The sequence below is a fragment of the Ovis aries genome, chromosome Y (genome assembly GCF_016772045.2).
Source record: "Ovis aries strain OAR_USU_Benz2616 breed Rambouillet chromosome Y, ARS-UI_Ramb_v3.0, whole genome shotgun sequence".
NCBI classification, from domain to species: domain Eukaryota; kingdom Metazoa; phylum Chordata; class Mammalia; order Artiodactyla; family Bovidae; genus Ovis; species Ovis aries.
Window position 1 is genome coordinate 7,627,753 of NC_082741.1, and position 23,458 is coordinate 7,651,210.

At 38.5% G+C, this 23,458-nt stretch overlaps 1 protein-coding gene and 1 pseudogene across 1 annotated transcript; both read left to right on the forward strand.

Moving 5' to 3' along the window:
* The window catches only part of LOC132658881 (neuronal membrane glycoprotein M6-b-like), a 39,375-nt pseudogene that overhangs the window by 6,305 nt on the left and 9,612 nt on the right, over nt 1-23,458 (forward strand).
* LOC132659048 (probable ubiquitin carboxyl-terminal hydrolase FAF-X) lies at nt 16,528-22,614 on the forward strand. Its single transcript, XM_060408545.1, has 5 exons — nt 16,528-16,951; nt 17,442-17,565; nt 19,507-19,732; nt 20,230-20,359; nt 22,547-22,614. Exons 2-5 carry the CDS (start codon nt 17,480-17,482, stop codon nt 22,612-22,614), a joined length of 510 nt encoding a protein of 169 aa, XP_060264528.1. The 5' UTR covers nt 16,528-16,951; nt 17,442-17,479.

The following is a 23,458-nucleotide window of genomic DNA, read 5'->3' on the forward strand; positions in this document are numbered from 1 at the left end:
CTCAGATTGTGCTCAGGACATTCAGGCCTGATCATTAGGGTCGGTGATGCAGCCCGTGCCTCCCTACCCAGCTCCTGCTCACTGGTGGCGGACACGAACATCTGAGCTACTTCTCCACTCACTGGTAGTTGCTGTTAGGGACTATTCTGTGGTTTTTTTTTTTTTTTCCCTCTCCCAATTATGTTGCCTCTGAGATTACAAAACTCCCCACAGAGGTGTCTGTGAGAGGGTTTCCTACTGTGTGGAAACTTCTCCTTCACAACTCCCACTGGAGGACAGGTCTCCATCCCTAAATCTTTTGTCTCTCTTTTTCTCTTTTATATTTTGTCCTATCTCCTTTCGAAGAGAATGGGCTGCCTTTCTGGGAGCCTGGTGACCTCTGCCAGCATTCAGAAGTTGTTTTGAGGAAGTTGCTCATCATTCAAATGATGTTTTGATGAATTTGTGGGGGAGAAAGTGTACTCCTACCCTATTCCTCCACCATCTTGGGACCACCCCAAAGAACTTCTAGAAGTGGATTTAAAGTGTTAGCTCCTCACAGTAGTTTTTTCTTCTTAAAGAAACTACAGTGTACAAAGTACTCTAGACTCTGTAGAAAGCAATAGGAATATGTGTCCCTACCTAGGCAATAATTGTATTGGCTGAATCCCTCTGATGTAACTATTTTAGAACTCTGGATCCTGTTTAAGAAATACAGTTTGCAGAGGAAAGCTTGAAGGATTAATTTTGTTCAATTTCAGCTGTTAAATTGGAAAAATTCTAATTATAGTAATGTAGTTTTCAAATCTTAAATGTATTCTTTTTTGTTACCACAGTGAAATTAACACTATACACAAAAAGAATGTTCCATTACAAAAATTAACTGAACACAATAGAAGACAGTAATATGAGAAATAAGAGAGAAAACACCTATAAGATTTACATATAGAAAAAATACAAAATGTACAAAGTCACTCCTTAGCAGTTTTACTTGAAATATAAATGAATTAAACTCTACAATTAAAAGGCTGAGTCTGAAAAAATGTGTAAAAACTACATGATCAACTAAATGTGGCCTACAAGACACTCATTTTAAACCCAAAGATGGAGTAAAGGTGAAGGAAGAGGGGAAGTAATATTCCATGCAAAGAGTAACCAAAGAGCCATGCAAAGAGCAGGAGTGGCTACATGAACAGTATGCAAAGTAATCTTTAAATCTGAAAAGTTTAAAAGAGATGAAAAGGATATTATTATATATTGATGAAAGATTCAAGAAACCAAGAAGATAAAATAATTATAAACATTACTTAGCAATACCAACAATAGATAACCATGTATGAAATAAAAGTAGACAAACATGAAGGGACAAACAGACATTTCTACAACCCAATACAGATAGTAAGGAAACAGAAGAATAGAATAACAATAATTCAACTGAGCTACCAGAGATATGCAAGACATTTTACCCAACAAGAGCATGAAATCTTCTCAAGTGCTCATGGACATATTCCAGGGTAGATTATATATTAGACCACATATTAAGTGTTAATGGAAATGTACATCATACATATCAAACTCCAACAAAATGAATTTAGATACCAATAACAAAAGGAGAATGGAAAATTAAGAAATTTATCACAATTAATTTAACACAATAACAATACAGTTTTTAACTGTAAAAAACTTATGGGATGCAGTGACATGGAAGAAATTTAAAAGTTCAAATTCTTATGCCAACAAGTATGCGTCTCAAATTAACAACCTAACTTTATAACCTAAGGAATTAGAAAAAAAAGAATAAACTAAAAACTAGCAGAAGGAAGGAAGTCATAAGGATTAGTGTTCATATAATAGAAATAGAAGGTGGAAAAATAGTAGAAGAATCAATGTACTAAAAGTTGGTTCTTTGAAAACATTAACATAATTGACAAACTTTTAGGTAAATGAACTAAGAAAAAGGACAGAGGGACTCTTTCTGGGGCAAATTCCTAGAAACACAAGATTAACCAGGGTTAAGTGAAGAGGACCTAAAAAGCCTCTTGATGAAAATGAGAGAGGAGAGTGAAAAAGTTGGCTTAAAGCTCAACATTCAGAAAACAAAGATCACGGCATCTCATCCCATCATTCCATGGGAAATACATTGGGAAACAGTGGAAACAGTGTCAGACTTTATTTTTGGGGGGGTTCCAAAATCACTGCAGATGGTAACTGCAGCCATGAAATTAAAAGACGCTTACTCCTTGGAAGGAAAGTTATGACCTACCTAGATAACATATTGAAAAGCAGAGACATTACTTTGCCAACAAAGCTCCATCTAGTCAAGGCTATGGTTTTTTCAGTGGTCATGTATGGATGCGAGAGTTGGACTGTGAAGAAAGCTGAGCACCAAAGAATTGATGCGTTTGAACTGTGGTGTTGGAGAAGACTCTTGAGAGTCCCTTGGACTGCAAGGAGATCAGTCCTGGGTGTTCATTGGAAGGACTGATGCTAAAGCTGAAACTCCAATACTTTGGCCACCTCATGCAAAGAGCTGACTCATTTGAAAAGACTCTGATGCTAGGAGGGATTCGGGGTAGGAGGAGAAGGGGATGAAAGTGGATGAGATGGCTGGATGGCATCACTGACTCGATGGACATGGGTTTGGGTGAACTCTGGGAGTTGGTGATGGACAGGGAGGCCTGGCGTGCTGCAGTCCATGGGGTCGCAAAGAGTCAGACACGACTGAGTGACTGAACTGAAGTGAACTAAAACCAAAAGAAAAAAGAATATTTGAACATACTTATAATCAATAGGAAGACTGAATCTGTAATAAAGATCTCTTAAAAAAGAAAAGCCCTTAGTGAATCAGCAAGATAGTGGAGGATTTGGTGGATTGGAGTACTTCTGTTCCCACAGATGCATAAGGAATACCCCATCAGACACAGAAGATCTTGCAGAACACCAGCTGAGAGCAGGCAGGAGTCCATGACCACCAGAAAGGAATATATAGATCCACACAAAACTCCGAAGAATGAAAGAAGAAAGAGAAAAAGGGGAAAGTGAATAGAACTGGACCTGCTATGGGAACTGAAGCAAGTGTGAGATCTCCACATAGGAGCAATACTTTGAGACAGAGGGAAGGTATTTGAGGCTGTTAAGAAAGTGAAGCAGCTAGCTGATCTGTGAGGGTCTGAATGTAGTGAGAACCACACAGAGAATCCATGCCACAGTCCTGCATGCCACAGTGAGGGACACTAGTCCCTGGGAACCTGCAGCAGTTGGGAACTGGACTGTAGGGATTAGAGAACAATCACATGGTGAGGTCTGCTGTTGACTGTGGGGAAATGACCTGTAGGGATATGAGAGAGATCACAGTGGCAAATGCCTCTGGAGGACAGATTAACAGCCATGGATGCAGGGCAACACTGCTGAGTCATGTGCAAGGGTGGAACCATCACTGTAGCTTCTTTTCTCTCCAACAATAGAGAAAGACCCCAGCCAGAGGGGCCTTTGACTACCTGCTGTGGAAAGCCAGGGAGGCTGTTTGAGCAGAAAGAACCCTTTTAGAACTAATCTTCTGTGCCTGTGGCCACTGGCTCTGCTGCATCCCTGACACCACTGAGGTCCCCATAACCCAAGCAGCTGTACCATGCCACACCTGGCCCTCACTGGGGCAGACCCAAGTCCTCCAGGGCAGCCTCAGGAGCAAACCCCAGTGGACAAACTACATGCAGAGGTGGAAATAAAACCACAGTTAAACCCTAGCGGCAAGGTGATTAATGAAGAGGATCAAAACCTTTTCCATCAGCTGTACAAGCTGCACATTAAATTCACTTGATCGACTACACAGACTGTGTCTCTATGGAGTACATAAAAGTACAAATGAGAATTCCCATGGAAGAAAACACACTGGGAGTTTTAAGAACACACAGGAACAGGGCCAGATTAGAGTGTGAGCAGTTCCCACAGCAGGTCCAGAGACCCATCCTCCCTGGCATTGGAGAGCTTCTTGGAGAGATGGGGCTATGCTCTGGCTCATGGTGGGGACTAGGACACTGACAGTTGAGATCCTAGGAAGACATTTATTTTTATTACTATGCATTGATTTGTTCTGTTGTTTGTTCTGCAGTGGTTTCTTTTTTCCTTTCCTTTATCCCCCCTTTGTTTTCATGGTTATTGCTTTTCTTATTAGCATTATTTCTATTTAGGCTGCTGGGAACTTTTTTAAAAATCATAATTTTTCTTTTATGTGTTTTATTTTTAATTTAGCTTTCTATGGTTCTGGTTTTTGTTGTTGTTGTTGTTCTGTTCCTTGGTTTGGTTCACAATAGTCACTCAGCTGTGTCTGACTTCTTGTGACCCCCATGGATTGTATCATGTCAGGCTCCCCTGTCCTTTACCATTTCCCAGTGTTTACTCAAACTCATCTATATTAAGTTGGTGATACCATTTAACCATGTCACCACTGCCATCCCCTTCTCCTCCTGCCTTCAATCTTTTCCAGCATCAGAATCTTTTCCAATGAGTCAGTTGTTTGCATCAGGTGGCCAGAGTATTGGAGCTTAAACTTAAGCATCAGTCCTTCCAATGAATATTCAGGACTGATTTACTTTATGATGGATTGGTTGGATCTCTTTGCAGTTGGAGGGACTCCTGAGAGTCTTCTTCAGCACCACAGTTCAAAAGCATCAATTCTTCTGTTTTTATAGTTTTTCATTAATATTCACAGATTTTCTCAATATATACTTCTATTTAATTTTGCCTGTCTTCACCATGTTTTAGCTCCTGTTTTCTTTGCTTTATTTCTAACTTTTCTTTGCTTTATTTCTCACAAAGCTAGTGGAGGTGATGGAATTCCAGCTGAGTTGATTCAAATCCTAAGTGATGATGCTGTTAAAATGCTACACTCAATTTTGGTTCAAATCCTAAGTGGTGATGCTGTTATAATGCTACACTCAGTATGCCAGCAAATTTGGAAAACTCAGCAGTGGCCACAGGATTGGAAAAAGTGTTTTCATTCCAATTCCAAAGAAGGGAAACACTAAAGAATGTTCAGACTACCATATAATTGTACTCACTTCACATGCTAGTTAGGTAATACTCAAAATCCTTCAAGTAGGCTTCAGCAGTGGCCACAGGACTGGAAAAAGTCAATTTTCATTCCAATCCAAAAGAAAGACAGTGCCAAAGAATGTTCAAACAACTGCACTCATCTCACACACTAGCAAAGTAATGCTCAATATTCTCTAGGCCAGGCTTAAACAGTATGTGAACTGTGAACTTCCAGACATTCAAAAGGGATTTAGAAAAGGCAGAGGAACTAGCGATCAAATTGCCAACATCTGTTGGATCATTGAAAAAGTAAGAGTTCCAGAAGAACATTTACTTCTGCTTTATTGACTATGCCAAAGCCTTTGACTGTGTGGATCACAACAAAATGTGGAAAAAATTTAAAGCAATTAGAATTCCAGACCATCTTACCTGCCTCCTGAGAAATCTGTATGCAAGTCAAGAACCAACAGAATCGGACATGGAACAGCAGACTGGTTCCAAATAGGGAAAGGAGTACATCAAGGTTGTATATTGTCACCCTGCTTATTTAACTTTTATGCAGAGTACATCAAGTGAAATGCCAGGCTGGATGAAGCAAAAGCTGGAATCAAGCTTGCTGGGAGAAATATCAATAACCTCACATATGCAGATGACACCACCCTTGTGGCAGAAAGCGAAGCAGAACTATACAGCCTCTTGATGAAAGTGAAAGAGGAGAGTGAAAAAGTTGGCTTAAAACCCAACATTCAAGATCAAAGCTAAGATCATGGCATCTGGTCCCATCACCTCATGGAAAATAAATGTAAACAATGGAAACGGTGACAGACTTCATTGATGGTGACTGCAGCCATGAAATTAAAAGATGCTTGCTCCTTGGAAGAAAAGCTGTTACCAACCTGGACAACATATTTAAAGCAGAAATATTATTTTGCAGACAAAGGTCTGTACAGTCAAAGCTATTTTGTTTCCAGTAGTCACATACGGATGTGAGAGTTGGACCATAGAGAAAAGGCTTAGTGCTGAAGAACTGATGCCTTTGAACTATGGTGTTGGAGAAGACTCTTGAGACTCCTTTGGACTGTGAAGAAATCAAACCAGTTAATCCTAAGGAAAACCAACTTGAACATTCATTGGAAGGATTGATGTTCAAGTGCCAATACTTCAGACACCTGTTGCGAAGGATTCATTGGAAGAGACCCTGATGCTGGGAAAGACTGAAGGGTAGGAGGAGAAGGGGATGACAGAGGATGAGATGGTTGGACGGCAACATTGACTCAATGGATGTGAGTTTGAGCAAACTCCAGGAGATAGTGGAGGACAGGGGAGACTGGTGTGCTGCAGTTCATGCAGTCACAAAGAATCAGACACAGCTTAGAAACTGAACAACAACAATCTTCACAGTCTTCACTACTGTATTTTTGTAGTAGTTTTGAAATCAGGAAGTATGAATGCTTTGCTTTTGCTCATGTTTTTTTTCAGGATTTGTTTGCCTGCTATCTCAGGAGGTTCTTTGAGATTCCAAATAAATTTTAGAATGTGTTTTTCTGTTTCAAAAAAAATTCAGACTTTCACACTGAGAATATTAAATGTTTACATCACTTTGGGTAAAAATGACAGCCTAATAGTATTATAACTTCAGTCCATAAACATGATGTCTTTCCATTTATTTTATTCATCAATTTCTTTCAGAAATGTTTTATAGTTTTCATCAGACAACTCTTTTATATGCTTGGTTAAGTTAATATTAAACATTTTAAGTTATCTTTTGGATACGACTGTAATTGGAATTTTAACTTCTTTTTCACATTGATCAGTGATACATATAGAAATGCAACTGATTTTTAGGTAATGTCTTTGCATCCTGCCTCTTCACTAATTTAATTTCTAGCAGTTTTGCTTGTGCATTTGTGTGTGAGATCATAAAGTTTATTTACATATAAGATATCAAGTAAAACATAATTTTACATGCTTCTTATTTTTTATTCTTACCTAATGGGTCTGTATAGGATTTCCACTGCAATGCTGAATAGAAATGCTAAAAGCAAGCATCATCATCATAGAAGAACTGCTTCATTTTTATCATTTATTATGAGTCTGATATGGGTTTTTATTAAGGGTTTTATTATCCTTGGTAGTTTCCTTCTAATCCTATTTGTTGAGTGTTTTATCATTGGACAGTATTGCATGTTATCAAATATGGGTTCTGGATAAATGACTTGTCAATGTCTACATTTCCTTACATGTATATGGATCTCATCTAATAAGTACTAAAAGTTGAACAAGGCCCTTCCCAAAGGAAACTTCTCCCTTGTCTGGAAAGGTTGCCCACCTTGGAAGAAGGGCCCAGGTTTTGGTTGTCTGGATAGGGGTGCCTTCCTGCTGTCACAGGATGTCACCCACCCTCATGGCCTCCCTCCAGAGGCCAAAATCATCTGTTCACCAAACCATGAATGTAACCACTTGGAATCTTCTTTTTACACAATACAACTGATACAATTATGTCATCTATGGAAGTGCATCCTGTTTCTTCTTGTATGGGATCATTCTGCTGGCAGAAGGCTTTTATACCATAAGCTCAGTGAAAGAACTGTATAGGGAGTTTAAAAAACTGCCTGTGTTGTGTGCATCAGCGAAATGGTGAGTACAGATCCCCAGTGACTGAAAGCCAGCCAAAGCCACAGCTCTGTGTGTTTCTATGTATTGAAGATTTGGTTAAAACCTCACTGACAGTGCATGGAAGGTCTATGATACAGGTAATGTTCATTCTGATTTAAAGTCAAGAACATGAAGAAAGCCTCAGCATATTATTGAGGATAAATTAAAATCAATGACTGGCAGTATTTAATTATTTCAATTATCAATGTACAGATAATAAAATTATTGAATATTTTTTGAAATGTCAAGTTCCTATTAAAAATAACTTTCATAGCTCTCACTCTTCTCCTTTGATTTTAAGTATGGATAAATTTGAATATGACTTTTATGGCTATAAAGACTTCTATACATTATGAGAAATTGTCACAAAGCTTCTGGAGGTATTTATCAAGCACCTATTACAGCAAGCAGCTAGCACTTATTTCATCAGTGGCAGTGTGAGGATTTAAATTTAGGCCTCTGTCATCAACAAGTATATGAGCTAAAGCAGGCAGTGAGAAATTATAATCTTTACATGAAATCTATTCCAGTACCCATTTGTTTATTTTTTTGCTGTTTATGAACAAACAATGATGCTTATATTTGAAAATATTTCACAGGGGTAATGGAGATGAAGACTGTCTAATCATGAGAAAATCATACAAAGTAAATTTAAGTGTTGTTGGCACACAGCTACATTTATTCAAGAAGCTCTGGCACAAGTGGTAGTAAACTATTTTGGAGATCTGAACTAGGCTTCAGGGAGAGGGTAGAGGAACACAAATCCAGACACTGGGAAAGATGGACTCTTTATGGCTCTATATTTCAGTGTGAGGTGAGAGAAAGGGAAGAATGCTAAGTCTCTGGGTTTGACAATGTATTTGAGGAGGGAAAAAGTGAAAAATGCAAGGACATATAAACATATATACTAGTACAGACTTGGACACAAAACCTTCCAAAGGACAAATAAGAGTCCTCATGAGACTGTCATTCGAGAAAAGTATGTTGTTTAGAAGTATTTATGGAGATGAAATACCACCTTCATTTCTACCACTTCTTTACTGACTTGAGAATTTTCAGTCCCAGGACAACAAACGGATCTTGAGTTCACTTTGGGTTTTTAAGGTTGAGTTCAAAGAACAGTGGAATGAATTAATATAAGGCTTTGGGAATTTAGCCATTATTAAAAAAGACAAGTAAGAGACTACTATTCAATTAGAGGGAATCTGTTTTTTTTCTGTGTGTGGCAAGGAGGAGCTGGCTTTGTCTAAAAAAGTGAAGAGTACATAATAATGAAAACAAAGAAAAATCTTCCTGGAAATTTTTAGACAACAGTTTACCCATGCTAACTTCTACTCATGAAGTTGTAAAAGTGAAAGGGATTAGTTGCTGCAGTGGCATAGATGCAAATCAGAAACTACCTGATGTTGAACATTTTAGATACTTGAATATTTGAGCTTTTGCCTTATCATTCAGGGTTTCCTAGTTAGTACAAGAAGCTAGTGCCAAGGCAGTGGGTGCTTCACTCTAAGCCAGGTGGGAGGCCATTTGGGCCTATTTGGAGCAGTTCTTTTGGGGATTGTGTGGTGAGCAAATATGGAGCTTCTGTACCACAGAACAGGTTGGCAGACTATCCTCCATTCCATATAGACTGCTTTTATCCCTTCTATATTTTATGGTCAGTTTAAGAAAAGGTCTATTCTAGAAACTTTCAAAGCCACTGTTGTTTGGGGAAGAGTTGTATTATCTTCACTCATTTCTTCATTTGTTTACCTGTGCCTTGAACTCCGTGCTTTCATTGATATATCAAATGGATATTGAATGGGCTTTCATTGCAGCATGGTAGGACGACAAGTGACTGATAAGGCTGGAGCAACATGCTGAGAACTCAATAACTTGTTTGAGTTAGGAAAGACTACAACTCTGCCCATCGGGGAGAACAGAATTGCCCTTCAGAATTCCTCACTGTCCCCACCCCTACCCTGTTCACCAGGGGAAGCAGATATGAATGCCCTGCTGCTGATGATGCTAAGTCACCTTAGTTGTGTCCAGCTCTGTGCGACCCCATAGATGGCAGGCCATGAGACTCTTAACATCTGTAGAATTCTCCAGGCAAGAACACTGGAGTGGGTTGCCATTTCCTTCTCCAATGCATGAAAGTGAAAAGTGAAAGTGAAGTCACTCAGTCGTGTCTGGCTCTTAGCAACCCATGGACTGCAGCCTACCAGGCTCCTCCATCCATGGGATTTTCCAGGCAAGATTACTGGAGTGGGTTGCCATGCCCTAGAGAGCTCTAATTACTGCAGGAAGGGAGGTCCACCAAAGAACTACCAGACATTTTCCAAGTGTATATGTCTTATTAGAAAGAAAGTAGTTTTGTTTTGAAGGGAAAGGAAAAGAAATCCTACACTGGAGTAGCCCAATTATAATTACTGAGGAGGAACAAACTATGAAACTGCTGAAAGATGGGATTCCCTGGTGTCTCAGTGGTAAAGAACCTATCTGGCAATGAAGGAGACAAAGGTTTAATCCCTGATCCAGGAAGATCCCATAGCCTTGAGGCAACTAAGTCCATGCACCATAACTATTGAACCTGTGCTCTAAAGCCCATGCTTTGCAAAAAGAAAAGCCATGGTGATGAGAAGCTTGAGCACCACACCTAGAAAGAAAAGGCCATATCTAGAGAAATGGCTGTGTAGCACCAAAGACCCAGCACAGCCAAAATAAATAAATAAAATTATTTTTAAAAGAAACTACTGAAATCTGCTTTGGTATTTTAAAAAATTCACAAATTTGGAAAACTTGTGTTCTTAAAATAAAACAAAGTGAGTTGTTTCTACAGTTTCCTTAGGTGACCAAAAGGAGGCAAACAGCCTGGCTGCAAGGTGAACCTCACATAAGCCAGCTTTGGGTCTTTCCAGTCAAAAAAAAAAAAAAAAAATACCCAAACTTAACTGAACTCCCAAGGCCTTACCCATGCACTCTGTTGGTATATATTCTGAGAATGTAAATGCAAGTACAATATGGGAGATACTTTCACTAGCTCTATGACTTTGTACAAGATAGATAACCTCTTGGACCTTATATCCTACTTAACTGAGAGAAGGACTTGAAAAGTTCCTTTAACTGTCTTGATTCTCCTACTCTCCCTATCTGGCACCAGCTTTGGAGATACTGTGGTCCAATCAGTGCTCTGATTGCTTCCCACAGTTTCAGTATTGGGAGAAATGTCCTATTATTCCTTCGGGGGGCTGTTCTTTGCCCTGGTTAGTGACAATTTTTTTTCCTTTTTGTCCTAGCTTGTCTTCCTCACCTATGTATTGAGGGTGGCCTGGCTAGCTGTGTTTGGTTTCTTGGTAGTGCCAGTGTTTACGTTCTAAAACATATGGTCCACCTGTGAAGTCATCAAGTCCCCCCAGACCAATGGGACAGCAGGGGTGGAGCAGATCTGTGTGAACATCAGGCAATATGGTAATTCTTGTGCAATCCCCTGATTCATTGGTATCCTCTGTGCGTGTGTTTGGGCCTTAATTATTATAGGAGCACCTAAGTGTCTGAACCTGCTGCATTCATTCTATTGGAAGATTTTATACTCTTTCCCTTAATATGCTCTATTTTCTGGATAGAAATATCAGACTTTTAGTTTCTAAAGAATGTCATTCAAAATGTTATATTTAAAAATTTCAAAGTATTTGGTAAAAACATTTTGTGACAAAAAATACTTTATGATGCGGTTAACTAAAAAAGACATGGATAGTCACTAAAAGAATTTTGTATTTTCCATTGATTTTCTCATTTTTATATCATTCAACTTTTCACCCAAACTATTTTGCACACACTGCATAATCCACTTAATTTGCATATCCAAACTGTTCAACTCATATCTTTTAAAATGTCTTTTAATTGCTTTAACTTCATTTATACTATAAAACACAACATAAAATCCAGCTGCATTTTAAACTCTTCAGAAAGTACTCAATCAATGTCAGCTGTTGGAAATCTCTTCAAATATATTTTCTAATGAGTGGGCTCCTCACCATAGGCAGCAAAAGTTGATTCATTTTTATAGGACACAGAAAGAGCCAGGGTACCTCTTGTCCATCACTGCAGATTCCACTTTCCTTCTGAGTCAGAAACAAGGGGGGAAAGAGATTTTAATTAAAGCTGAAGTGGAAATTAATATTCTTTCACAGTTTTTCTGGAGGGATGTGATTGTTCTCATTTTGATTCTTGTTTTTCCCAGGTGGCTTATCTTTATCATCTTATTTTATAGCATAATAGGGAGGTTATTGAAAACTGCAGGCTGGATCAGTCTCTTCTCATAGAGATCAAGGTTCAACAGCACTGTTCTTTATGAGGGATTAAAAACAAATTCTACATTTTAATGTTGAAATGTTCACAAAAGAATTTCCAGACATTTATAATTTTCCTAGTTCTTAAATATTAGTGAATCTTTTTTCACTACAACATTTGGTCTTCAGTAACTGGTTTAAATCTTCCATATTTGTCCATTTACTAAATCACAGTCTGGAGACTTATCATTTCTCATTTTACTAAAAAATGAAAGTTATTCTTGGTCCCTGATAAAAGATGGGAAGGACTATGGATTGTACGTTTTAATCTTTTTTCCCTTATTTCCTGACAAAAGTGAAATTTTTAGCTATGTTTAATATTTAAGCACACACTTATTCATGAAACATATACAATTATCTTTGGGTTGCAGACTATCCATGTCTTTTTTAGTTAACTGCCTAATGGGCAGTTGCCACTATGAATTACACTGAGAGACCAACTATATACTTCACATGGGTTTTCTTTTGAAAAGATTTCCAATTGGACTTTTAATCCAAAATATTTATATTTTTGATGTACTTAAAATATTAAACATAATAAAATGCATTTCTACATTTAAAAATAAATAGGCACAAAATACAAATACAAAAATTTGTGATTCATAAACTATGCTATCAAATTTTCATGATAGTTTCCGAGTTTATATTCTTAATTTTGGTAGTTATCTCATGTGGACTAATAAAAACATCAAATCCCGTCTTTGATTTGGAAGATCACAGACCAAGACATTCATGTGGAAATGTATTTGAACTCAGTATGATATAATGGTGATATGAAGAGGAGTTTTACTGGGGGGAGGTCATCCTGCAGTCATTTAACTGTTTGTAATTAATAGTCCATAAATTCAGTGTAGAGAAAACCTAGCTTTGATAACCTGTTTTTACAGTCACTGAAAATAAGCATACAATTTCGGGGGAGTGGAGGTTGGGTTGGGGAGGAAGTCAATTTGTTTCCCCTTCTGGTGGAATAGTTAACTTTGGTCTTGACCAAACTTGGTCTTGTCCAAATAAAACTTTTTATTGTTCCAAAAAATTTCTTCTACAGAGAGTGGATATACCAATTGTTGATGAAGAGTGCTTCATATGATTGTGCTGTAATTTCCATTGAAAGAGGAGGCCCTGATGCTAACAGGGGTGCTAGAGTTTGTGCTAATCATCCTTCTGCAGGAACTCGCTTCTTAGGAATCATCCCTTGGAATGCTTTCCCAGGAATAATATGTAACTCAGCCCTGGAAAACATCTGCAGCACCAGAGAGGTATGCCCCATTCCCCCAGCAGGTCCTAGACAACTACTGGGCACTTCAGGCTGAGGCAAAGGGTGCCCTGAGCCACCATTTTCCACCTAGACAATGGCCTTGTCTCATAGCTAAACCCCCTGAGTGAAGGTCCTGCGCCATGAGACAGCTTTCTCTTTCGGTGATAACTGGAAAGTAATTCCAATCATGCCAAGTCTGAATATATCTCAATTCTTTTGTTTCATCTTCAGATAGTTTTTCAAATAGAATGTTTGTCACACAGGACCAAAGTAAATTTTCATAGAGAAGACTGCCCTCAATTTGTGTACAACCAAATTTTTATGCACTGTCACTTAATCTTTTGTTTCCAGACTGAGTTGTTGGTATTGCTTGGTCATCCTTAATGGGCAATAAATGCTGACCTTAATGGGCAATAAATCCACTATGGCTTAAAATCTCTCTATCCTAAAATAGTCTTCAGGCAATGGCTTGTGACTGTTTATAAAAGCAGATTCTCAATGCACTTGTGGGAGCTTGCATTTAAGAGGATCCTGATATGGTTTTGGAAGCAAGGACCAGTTGCAATAATCAGGGCCCACCACCTACTTGCCTCTTGGTCACCACCTACTTGCCTCTTGGTATGTACATCCATGATCTGGGCCACAGGTGGCATGCATGCAGGAGCAGTATAATATTCTGATTGTGGGGAGCAGCCCCAGGCCTGGGGTGTTGGCATGGGGTACAGCCTTTTGCCAAGTTTCGAAAGCTCCCCAGGTAAGCCCAGCATGTGCCTAGTTTTCAGAAATCAGCTGTACAGAGGAAAAGGGAGTGCTCCCAGAATAGGGGAGGCCATTACTCCCCCATAGAATGCTCACCTTGGTGCCCAGTTCTCTCCTAGTTATACATGTCCTATCACCTGTTCATAGTGGCCTGTGCTGGAGCTGGTGCCACCATCATTGCCCTGGTGAGTTCTGGCCCTCTTCCCTGCAGGCACTGTCCAACAGATTTCCCTTCCAGCCAACACATCAGGGACTCAGCTTTGGTTCAGGTGCCCTTGTGTAAACTTACCCCATAGCTAGCTTCCAGAAAAGGCAAGGTGCTGGTCTTGGCATCTATGGTAGGTGATGAGATTTGGATTCTGCTGGGAAGAAGAGAGGATATCACCACTGGAATATATATTAACTAGGGCTAATACATGTTGCAGTTAGCCCTTAATTTCTGTTGTGATTATAAATGTGAAAAATGATACACCCTAGGCTCTGAGCTGGCACCATCCCACCCAAGTGTGAAGTGTCAGGGAAGTGGCCAGCATTGTCTGTGTCTTACTGGCATGTTCTGTTTTACAGAACATTTCTGGAAACTATTTCACAGGCTTTAAAAAAATTATTTACATTTTAATTGGAGGCTAATTAATTTACATTGTTTTTTTCCATGCATTGACATGAATCAGCCATGGCTATACATGTGTTCCCCATCCTGAATCCCCCTCCTACCTCCCTCCCATCCCATCCCTCAGGGTTATAGCAGTGCACTGCATTTGAGTGCCCTCTTTCATGCATTGAACTTGGACTGGTCATCTATTTCACATGTGGTAATATACTTGTTTCAATGCTATTCTGTTAAATCATCCCAACCTTGCCTTCTCTCACAGAGTCCAAAAGTCTGTTATTTATATCGGTGTCTCTTTTTTAATCTCACATATAGGGTCATTGATTCCATTGTGTATAGGTACCACAGCATTCTTACCCATTCATCTGCCAATGGACATCTAGGTTGCTTCCAATCCTAGCTATTGTAAACAGTGCCATGATGAACATTGGGGTACGCATGTTTCTTTCAATTCTGGTTTCCTTGGTGTGTATGCCCAGCAGTGGGATTGGGGAGTCATATGGCAGTTCTAGTTCCAGTTTTTTACAGAATCTCCACACTGTTCTCCATAGCAGCTATAATAGGTTGCATTCCCACCAGCAGTGTAAGAAGGTTCCCTTTTCTCCACACCCTCCCCAGCATTGTTTGTAGACATTTTGATAGCAGCCATTCTGACCAGCATGAGATGGTACTTCATTGTGGTTTTGATTTGCATTTCTCTGATGAATGATGTTTAGCATCTTCTCATATATTTGGTAACCATCTGTATGTCCACCTTGGAGAAATCTCTGTTTAGTTCTTTGACCCATTACTTGATTGGGTCATTTATTTTCCTGGTATTGAGCTGCATGGACTGCTTGTATATTTGGAGATGAATTCTTTGTCAGTTGCTTTGTTTGCTACTTTCTCCCATTTTGAACATTCTTTTCACATTGTTATAGTTTCCTTTATTGTGCAAAAGCTTTTAAGTTTAATTAGGTCCCATTTGTTTATTTTTGCTTTTATTTCCATTACTCTGTGAGGTGGGTCATAGAGAATCCTGCTGTGATTTATGTCAGAGAGTGTTTTGCTATGCTTTCCTCTAGGAGTTTTCTAGTTTCTGGTCTTATATTTAGATCTTTAATCCATTTTGAGTTTATTTTTGTGTATGGTATTACAAAGTGTTCTAATTTCCTTTAATTTACAGGTAGTTGACCCATTTTCCCGGCACCACTTGTTAAAGAGATTGTCTTTTTCATTGTATTCTTGCCTCCCTTGTCGAAGATAAGGCATCCATAGGTGCATGGATTTATCTCTAGGCTTCCTATTTTGTTCCATTGATCTATATTTCTGTCTTTGTGCCAGTACCATACTGTCTGGATGACTGTGGCTTTGCAGTAGAGCCTGAAGTCAGGCAGGTTGATTCCTCCAGTTCATTCTTCTTTCCCAAGATTGCTTTGGGTATTTGAGATTTTTTGCATTTCCATACAAATTGTGAAATTATTTGTCCTAGTTCTCTGAAAACCCATTGATAGCTTGATAGGGATTGCATTGAATGTATAGAATGCTTTGGGTAGTACAGTCATTTTCATTATATTGATTCTTTCAATCCATTAACATGGTATATTTCTCCATCTATTTGTGTCATCTTTGATTTCTTTCATCAGTGTTTTATAGTTTTCTATATAAAGGTCTTTTGTTTCTTTAGATAGATTTATTCCTAAGTATCTTCCCTGGTGGCTCATATGGTAAATCGTCTGCCTACGTTGTTGGAGGCCTGGGTTCAGTCCCTGGGTTGGGAAGATCACCTGGAGAAGGAAATGGCAATCCACTCCAGTGTTCTTGCCCGGAAAATCCCATGGATGGAGGAGCCTGGTAGGCTACAGTCCATGGGGGTCACAAAGAGTTGGACACAACTGAGCTACTTCACTTTCACTTTCTTTTCATTCAGAGGAATGGCAAAGATGGTGAGAGAAATAGCTGGTATAAATTTGATGATGGAGATGTAACAGAGTGTAAAATGGATGATGATGAAGAAATGAAAAATCAGTGTTTTTGTGGAGAGTACATGGGAGACGTATTTGATCATATGATGAAACGCATGTCATACAGAAGGCAGGAAAGATGGTGGAATGCTTATATACTGCTTTATGAACGAATGGACACAATAGACCAAGAAGATGAAATGATAAGATACATATCAGAGCTAACTATCACAACACCCCATCAGATTATGTCACCAGCCATTGAGAGAAGTGTGCAAAAACAAAATGTGCAATTCATGCATAACCGAATGCAGTACAGTTTAGAATATTTTCAGTTTGTGAAAAATTTGCTTACATGTAAATGGTATTTACTTAAGCCCTGCTCCAGGTAAGTTTTTTTCATAAAATTATTTACACTCATTTCAGTTTAAATGCATCAGCATATTCAGTGCCAGTTAATTAAGTTACCCATACTTTTTAATAGTGGCAGTCAGTATTTGGAGACAGAAAAACTTGAACTTAGGAGAGTTTTGACTAAGCATTAGTTTGAAACGTAGATTGGTTAAGTGCCGAGATAAGTGCTGAAGATTACTTTTAGCTACAAAAAAAAAAAAAAAAAAAAAAGAGCATTTATTTAAGCACTTTTAAGCAAAGATTCAGAGAAGGCAATGGCACCCCACTCCAGTACTCCAGCAACTTCACTTTCACTTTTCACTTTCATGCATTGGAGAAGTTCTTGCCTGGAGAATCTCAGGGACTGGGGACCCTGATGGGCTGCCGTCTATGGGATCACACAGAGTTGGACACGACTGAGCGACTTAGCAGCAGCAGCAGCAGGCAAAGATTGTGTTTGATTGTTAATGTGCTTTTTATTGAAGGACAAGATCACTTATTGCCTGAAGCTGAAGAAATTACTATGATTAGCATTCAGCTTGCAGCTAGGTTCCTTTTTACCACTGGATTTCACACAAAGAAAATAGTCCGTGGCCCTGCCAGTGATTGGTACATAGCTTTCATTTCATTTATTTTGTACTTACAATTTGTAAAGTATATGATAAGATTGCTTTATTTTCTGATTAGATTGCTTTATTTTCTCCTGACTATGGGAGTGATTTCAAGTTTTAAATATAAGATAAAAGTCTTGGTAGCAGTGTTGTGAGAAACTATGTATTTAAAATGCTTGTTAAGTCTTTGATATATGGATTCTGGCTTATGTTTAAAAAGATAGAGGAGTTTTTCACTCTCAGACATAAATCACAGCAGGATCCTCTATGATCCACCACCCAGAATTCTGGAAATAAAAACAAAAATAAACAAATGGGATCTAATTACAATTAAAAGCTTCTGCACAACAAAGGAAAATATAAGCAAGGTGAAAAGACAGCCTTCTGAATGGGAGAAAATAATAGCAAATGAAGCAACTGACAAACAACTAATCTCAAAAATACACAAGCAACTTATGCAGCTCAATTCCAGAAAAATACACGACCCAATCAAAAAATGGGCCAAAGAACTAAATAGACATTTCTCCAAAGAAGACATAAGGATGGCTAACAAACACATGAAAAGCTGCTCAACGTCACTCATTATTAGAGAAATGCAAATCAAAACCACAATGAGGTACCACTTCACACCAGTCATAATGGCTATGATCCAAAAATCTGCAAGCAATAAATGCTGGAGAGGGTGTGGAGAAAAGGGAACCCTCCTACACTGTTGGTGGGAATGCAAACTAGTACAGCCACTATGGAGAACAGTGCGGAGATTCCTTAAAAAATTGCAAATAGAACTACCTTATGACCCAGCAATCCCACTGCTGGGCATACACACCGAGGAAACCAGAATTGAAAGAGACACATGTACCCCAATGTTCATCACAGCACTGTTTATAATAGCCAGGACATGGAAACAACCTAGATGTCCATCAGCAGATGAATGGATAAGAAAGCTGTGGTACATATACACAATGGAGTATTACTCAACTGTTAAAAAGAATTCATTTGAATTCATTTGAATCAGTTCTGATGAGATGGATGAAACTGGAGCCGATTAGAGTGAAGTAAGCCAGAAAGAAAAACACCAATACAGTATACTAACACCTATATATGGAATTTAGAACGATGGCAATGACGACCCTGTATGCAAGACAGCAAAAAAGACACAGATGCGTATAACGGAATTTTGGACTCAGAGGGAGAGGGAGAGGGTGGGATGATTTGGGAGAATGGCATTGAAACATGTATACTATCATGTAAGAATCGAATCGCCAGTCTATGTCTGATGCAGGATACAGCATGCTTGGGGCTGGTGCATGGGGATGACCCAGAGAGATGTTATGGGGAGGAAGGTGGGAGGGGGGTTCATGTTTGGGAACGCATGTAAGAATTAAAGATTTTAAAATTAATAAAATAAAATAAAATAAAATGCTGGAAAATAAATAAATAAAATAAATAGAGGAGTTTTAAATGATTGTTTATATTTATAAAGGTATGGAAGACACTATAATACCTTGAGATGATAACTGTTCATAGCATCTCAGATTAGAAAATGTTAAGGAGATATCACTAGGTCAAAAAGAGATTATCAAATAGATTTGTATTCCCCTGCATACACAGTTCTCATTAAATTCATTTTGTGACTGTGGGAGTAGAAAAGTCAGAGGGCTGGTATTTGTATTAAAACCTACTGTGACTGTGTATTCCTGGAGAGTCCAGTGATTAGGACTCTGTGTTTGCATTGCGAAGTGCCAGGATTCAGTGTCTAGTCAGGGAACTAAAGTCCCATAAGCTGCATGGCGTGCCCCCCTCTCTCTCCCCAGCCCCCCAAACCCCTAAGATTATTAATTATAGAGATCTTTCCTCTTTATTTGGTTCATAGAAAGCTGTTTATTGTAGTGATCAGAATGGGCCCCATGTTGAAAATTCATTTATTTTCCTTTTTCAGGTATGATGCATTGTGCATTCTACTCCGTCACAGCAAGAACGTACGTTTTTGGTTTGCTCATAATGTGCTTTTCAGTGTTTCAAATCGTTTCTCTGAATACCTTCTGGAGTGCCCTAGTGCTGAAGTAAGGGGTGTATTTGCAAAACTTATAGTATTTGTTGCACATTTTTCTTTGCAAGATGGGCCTTGTCCTTCATCTTTCACATCTCTAGGACCTTCTAGTCAGGTAATTGAAAGGTTTGCTTTAATTATGAAATACTTAAGTGTAAATTATATTTTCTTCCAGTTGAAATTAATAAACATGCATTGTTTGTGATATGTACTGTATATGAAGGTTCATACACATTATTGGGTTTATTAAAATTGTTTCCCAGTAAGGTATGGCTATTGGGCAGTTTAAAATATAAGGAACATTTCTTTTATTCAGTTATTTGAGGCTCTGTACTAAGTTTTCATGTAATGTTAATTTTAAAAAGGCTGAGTTTTTTGTTGACTACATTTTTAGCATAAAGCTACACATGGTTTTTATTTTATTATTCTCTAACACTTAAAACAACATATAAAACATCTGATACGAAATCTCTCCAGCTCTTCCTCTCTAAAAAAGCAAATGTATTTAATAAGTTTGTATGTGATACTTCTGTGAACATACTCTTTTAATGCAAATAGAAGTATACCGTTGTGTATCTTGTTGCTGATAAAACAGTAAATTATGCTTCACAGGCATGTGACAATTTAAGTTTGAGTGATCATCTACTAAGAGCAGTGTTAAATCGCCTGAGAAGGGAAGTGTCTGAACATGGTCGTCATTTACAGCAATATTTCAATCTGTTTGTCATGTATGCCAATTTAGGTAAGAATTTCATGATTCTTTTTAATGTGTTATTTTGTATTTACATAGTAAATGATGAAATTATTTATTTCAGTGGTGAGAACTAATCTTATCTAAAATACAAGCAGTATTCTAGGTTTATCCTTGAAATCCTTTGCAGATTTTTTTGTATAATTTTTTTTTCCTTAAGAGTTGGTTCTTTATTTTTTGCTGTACTGGGTTTTCTTTGCTGCATGGGCTTTCTCTAGTTGCTGTGAGCAGAGGCTATTATCTAGTTGTGGTATGCAGGCTTCTCATTGTGGTGGCTTCTGTTGTTGTAGAACAGGGGATCTAGGGTGCACAGCATATGGGCTCAGTAGTTGTAGTTCCTGGGTTCTAAAGCACAGGTTCAATAGTTGTGGTGTATGGGCTTAGCTGCTCTGTGGAACGTGGGATTCTTCCAGAGCAGAAATTGAACCTGTGTCTCCTGCATTACGGGGAGGACTCTTTACCACTGAGCAATCTGGGAAGCCCATGTATAACTTTTTAATGGTATTTCTCAGGTTGTGTTCTAAGGTATTTATGCACTTACTATTTCAGTAGTCTTTAAGGTCATAGATTATGTTCATGTTTTATCTTAAATCTGGCTTTAAGAAAACTACTCACTCCCAAACCACATCTCATGCTATCTGAATCAGAATTCCTAGGACTAGGAAAAGAAATCTGTATTTTCTGAAGGATTGCAAGCAGTCGTACCTTTCAGGTTTAAGAATTATTTCCCAAAGAAATTGGCCTTTTGTGCATATGTTTTGGTTAAAAGAAATTGAAATCCATGACAGTGTATGTAGTTGTTTACTTAAAAGTTCTTCTGTTTAAATCAATACCAGTTAGTAACTATCATTTTCAATATAACCTTTTTAGAGTAGCCTACATTTTTCCTGAATGGTCTAGTGGTTTTCCCTACTTTCTTCAATTTAAGTCTGAATTTGGCAATGAGGAGTTCATGATCTGAGCCATAGTCAGCTCCGTCTTGTTTTTGCTGACTGTATAGAGCTTCTTCATCTTTGGCTGCAAAGAATATAATCGATCTGATTTCTGTGTTGACTATCTGGTGCTGTCCATGTGTAGAATCTTCTCGTGTGTTGTTGGAATAGGGTGTTTGCTATGATGAGTGCGTTCTCTTGGCAGAACTCTTTTAGCCTTTGCCCTGCTTCATTCTGTACTCCCCAATGCCAAACTTGCCTGTTACTCCAGGTGTTTCTTGACTTCCTACTTTTCCATTCCAGTCCCCTATAATGAAAAGGACATCTTTTAGAAAAGGACATCTTTTGGGGGTGTTAATTCTAGAAGGTCTTGTAGGTCTTCATAGACCGTTCAGCTTCAGCTTCTTCAGCATTACTGGTCAAGGCATAGACTTTGAAAATGGTGGTATTGAATGGTTTGCCTTGGAAATGAACAAAGATCATTCTGTCATTTTTGAGACTTCATCCAAGTACTGCATTTCGGACTCTTTTGTTGACTGTGATGGCTACTCCATTTCTTCTAAGGGATTCTTGCCCACAATAGTAGATACAATGGTCACCTGAGTTAAATTCACTCATTCCAGTCAATCTTAGTTTGCTGAATCCTAAAATGTTGGCATTCACTCTTGCCATCTCTTGTTTGATCTCTTCCAATTTGCCTGGACCTAACATTCCAGGTTCCTATGCAATGTTTCTCTTTACAGCATTGAACCTTGCTTCTGTCACCAGTCACATCCACATCTGTGTGTTGTGGCCAAAGTACTGCAGTATTCTTGCCTTGAGAATCCTATGAATGGAATGAAAATGGCAAAAAGATAGGTCACTGAAAGATGAACTTTTCAGAGATTCATTTGAAAAGACCCTGATGCTGGGAAAGATTGAAGTTGAGGGAGAGGGAAATGACAGAAGATGAGATGGTTGGATGGCATCACTGACTCAGTGGACATGAGTTTGACTAAAACTGTGGGAGTTGGTGATGGACAGGGAGGCCTGGCATGCTGCCTGGCATGGGGTCAAAAAGAGTCAGACATGACTGAGCAAATGAACTGAACTGAACTTAACCGAACTTTTTCCCTAACACCAATTTACTTATTTTTGGTGGTTACCTAAAGAGTGTGGGAGGGAGAGGATATAGGTATACATCAGCTGATTTACATTGTTCACAGCAGAAATTAACACAATGTTATAATCTCTTATATTCCAATAGATTTTCTTATCTGGCTGTCTAGGAGTCTGGAAAACTCTTTTGATGGGGACTTTGCATGGCAGCGGTGAATCAGTTTTGAGGATATGTTGAGCCAAGAACACATAAATATTTTTTGTGACATTTTCATTATTATTTAGGTTATTGTTTACTAAGGGAGGAAAGAGAACCAATTTTTATTGAAGTATAATTGAGTATAAGTTACAGACATAAGGAGAGTAATTCACAATTTTTTTTTTTTTACTTTACAATGTTATATTGGTTTTTCCATACATTGACATGAATCCACCATGGGTGTACATGTGTTCCCCATCCTGAACCTTCCTCTCACCTCCCTTCCCATCCCATCCCTCTGGGTTATCCCAGTGCACCAGCCTGAGCACTGTGTATCATGCATCGAACCTGGACTGGCGATCTGTTTCACATATGATAATATACATGTTTCAATGACATTCTCCTATATCATCCCACCCTCGCCCTCTCCCACAGAGTCCAAGACTGTTCTATACATGTTTGTCTGTTTTGCTGTCTTGCATACAGGGTTATTGTTACCTTCTTTCTAAATTCCATGTATATGCATTAGTATACTGTATTGGTGTTTTTCTTTCTGGCTTATTTCACTCTGTATAATAGGCTCCAGTTTCATCCACCTCATTAGAACTGATACAAATGTATTCTTTTAAATGGCTGAGTAATATTCTATTGTGTATATGTACCACAGCTTCCTTGTCCATTCATCTGCTGATGGACATCTAGTTTGCTTCCATGTTCTGGCTATTAGAAACAGCACTACAGTGAACATTGGGGCACATGTGTCTTTTTCAGTTCTGGTTTCCTCGTGTGTATGCCCAGCAGTGGGACTGCTGGGTCATATGGCAGTTCTATTTCCAATTTTTAAAGGAATCTCCACACTCT

Excerpts from the sequence above, each read along its gene's own strand:
- LOC132659048 (XM_060408545.1), top strand. The coding sequence starts at position 17,480 with ATGATTAGCATTCAGCTTGCAGCTAGGTTCCTTTTTACCACTGGATTT. Across the intron at positions 17,566-19,506 it reads CGTGGCCCTGCCAGTGATTG|GTATGATGCATTGTGCATTC; the intron begins GTACATAGCTTT and ends TTCCTTTTTCAG. Across the intron at positions 19,733-20,229 it reads CTCTAGGACCTTCTAGTCAG|GCATGTGACAATTTAAGTTT; the intron begins GTAATTGAAAGG and ends TATGCTTCACAG.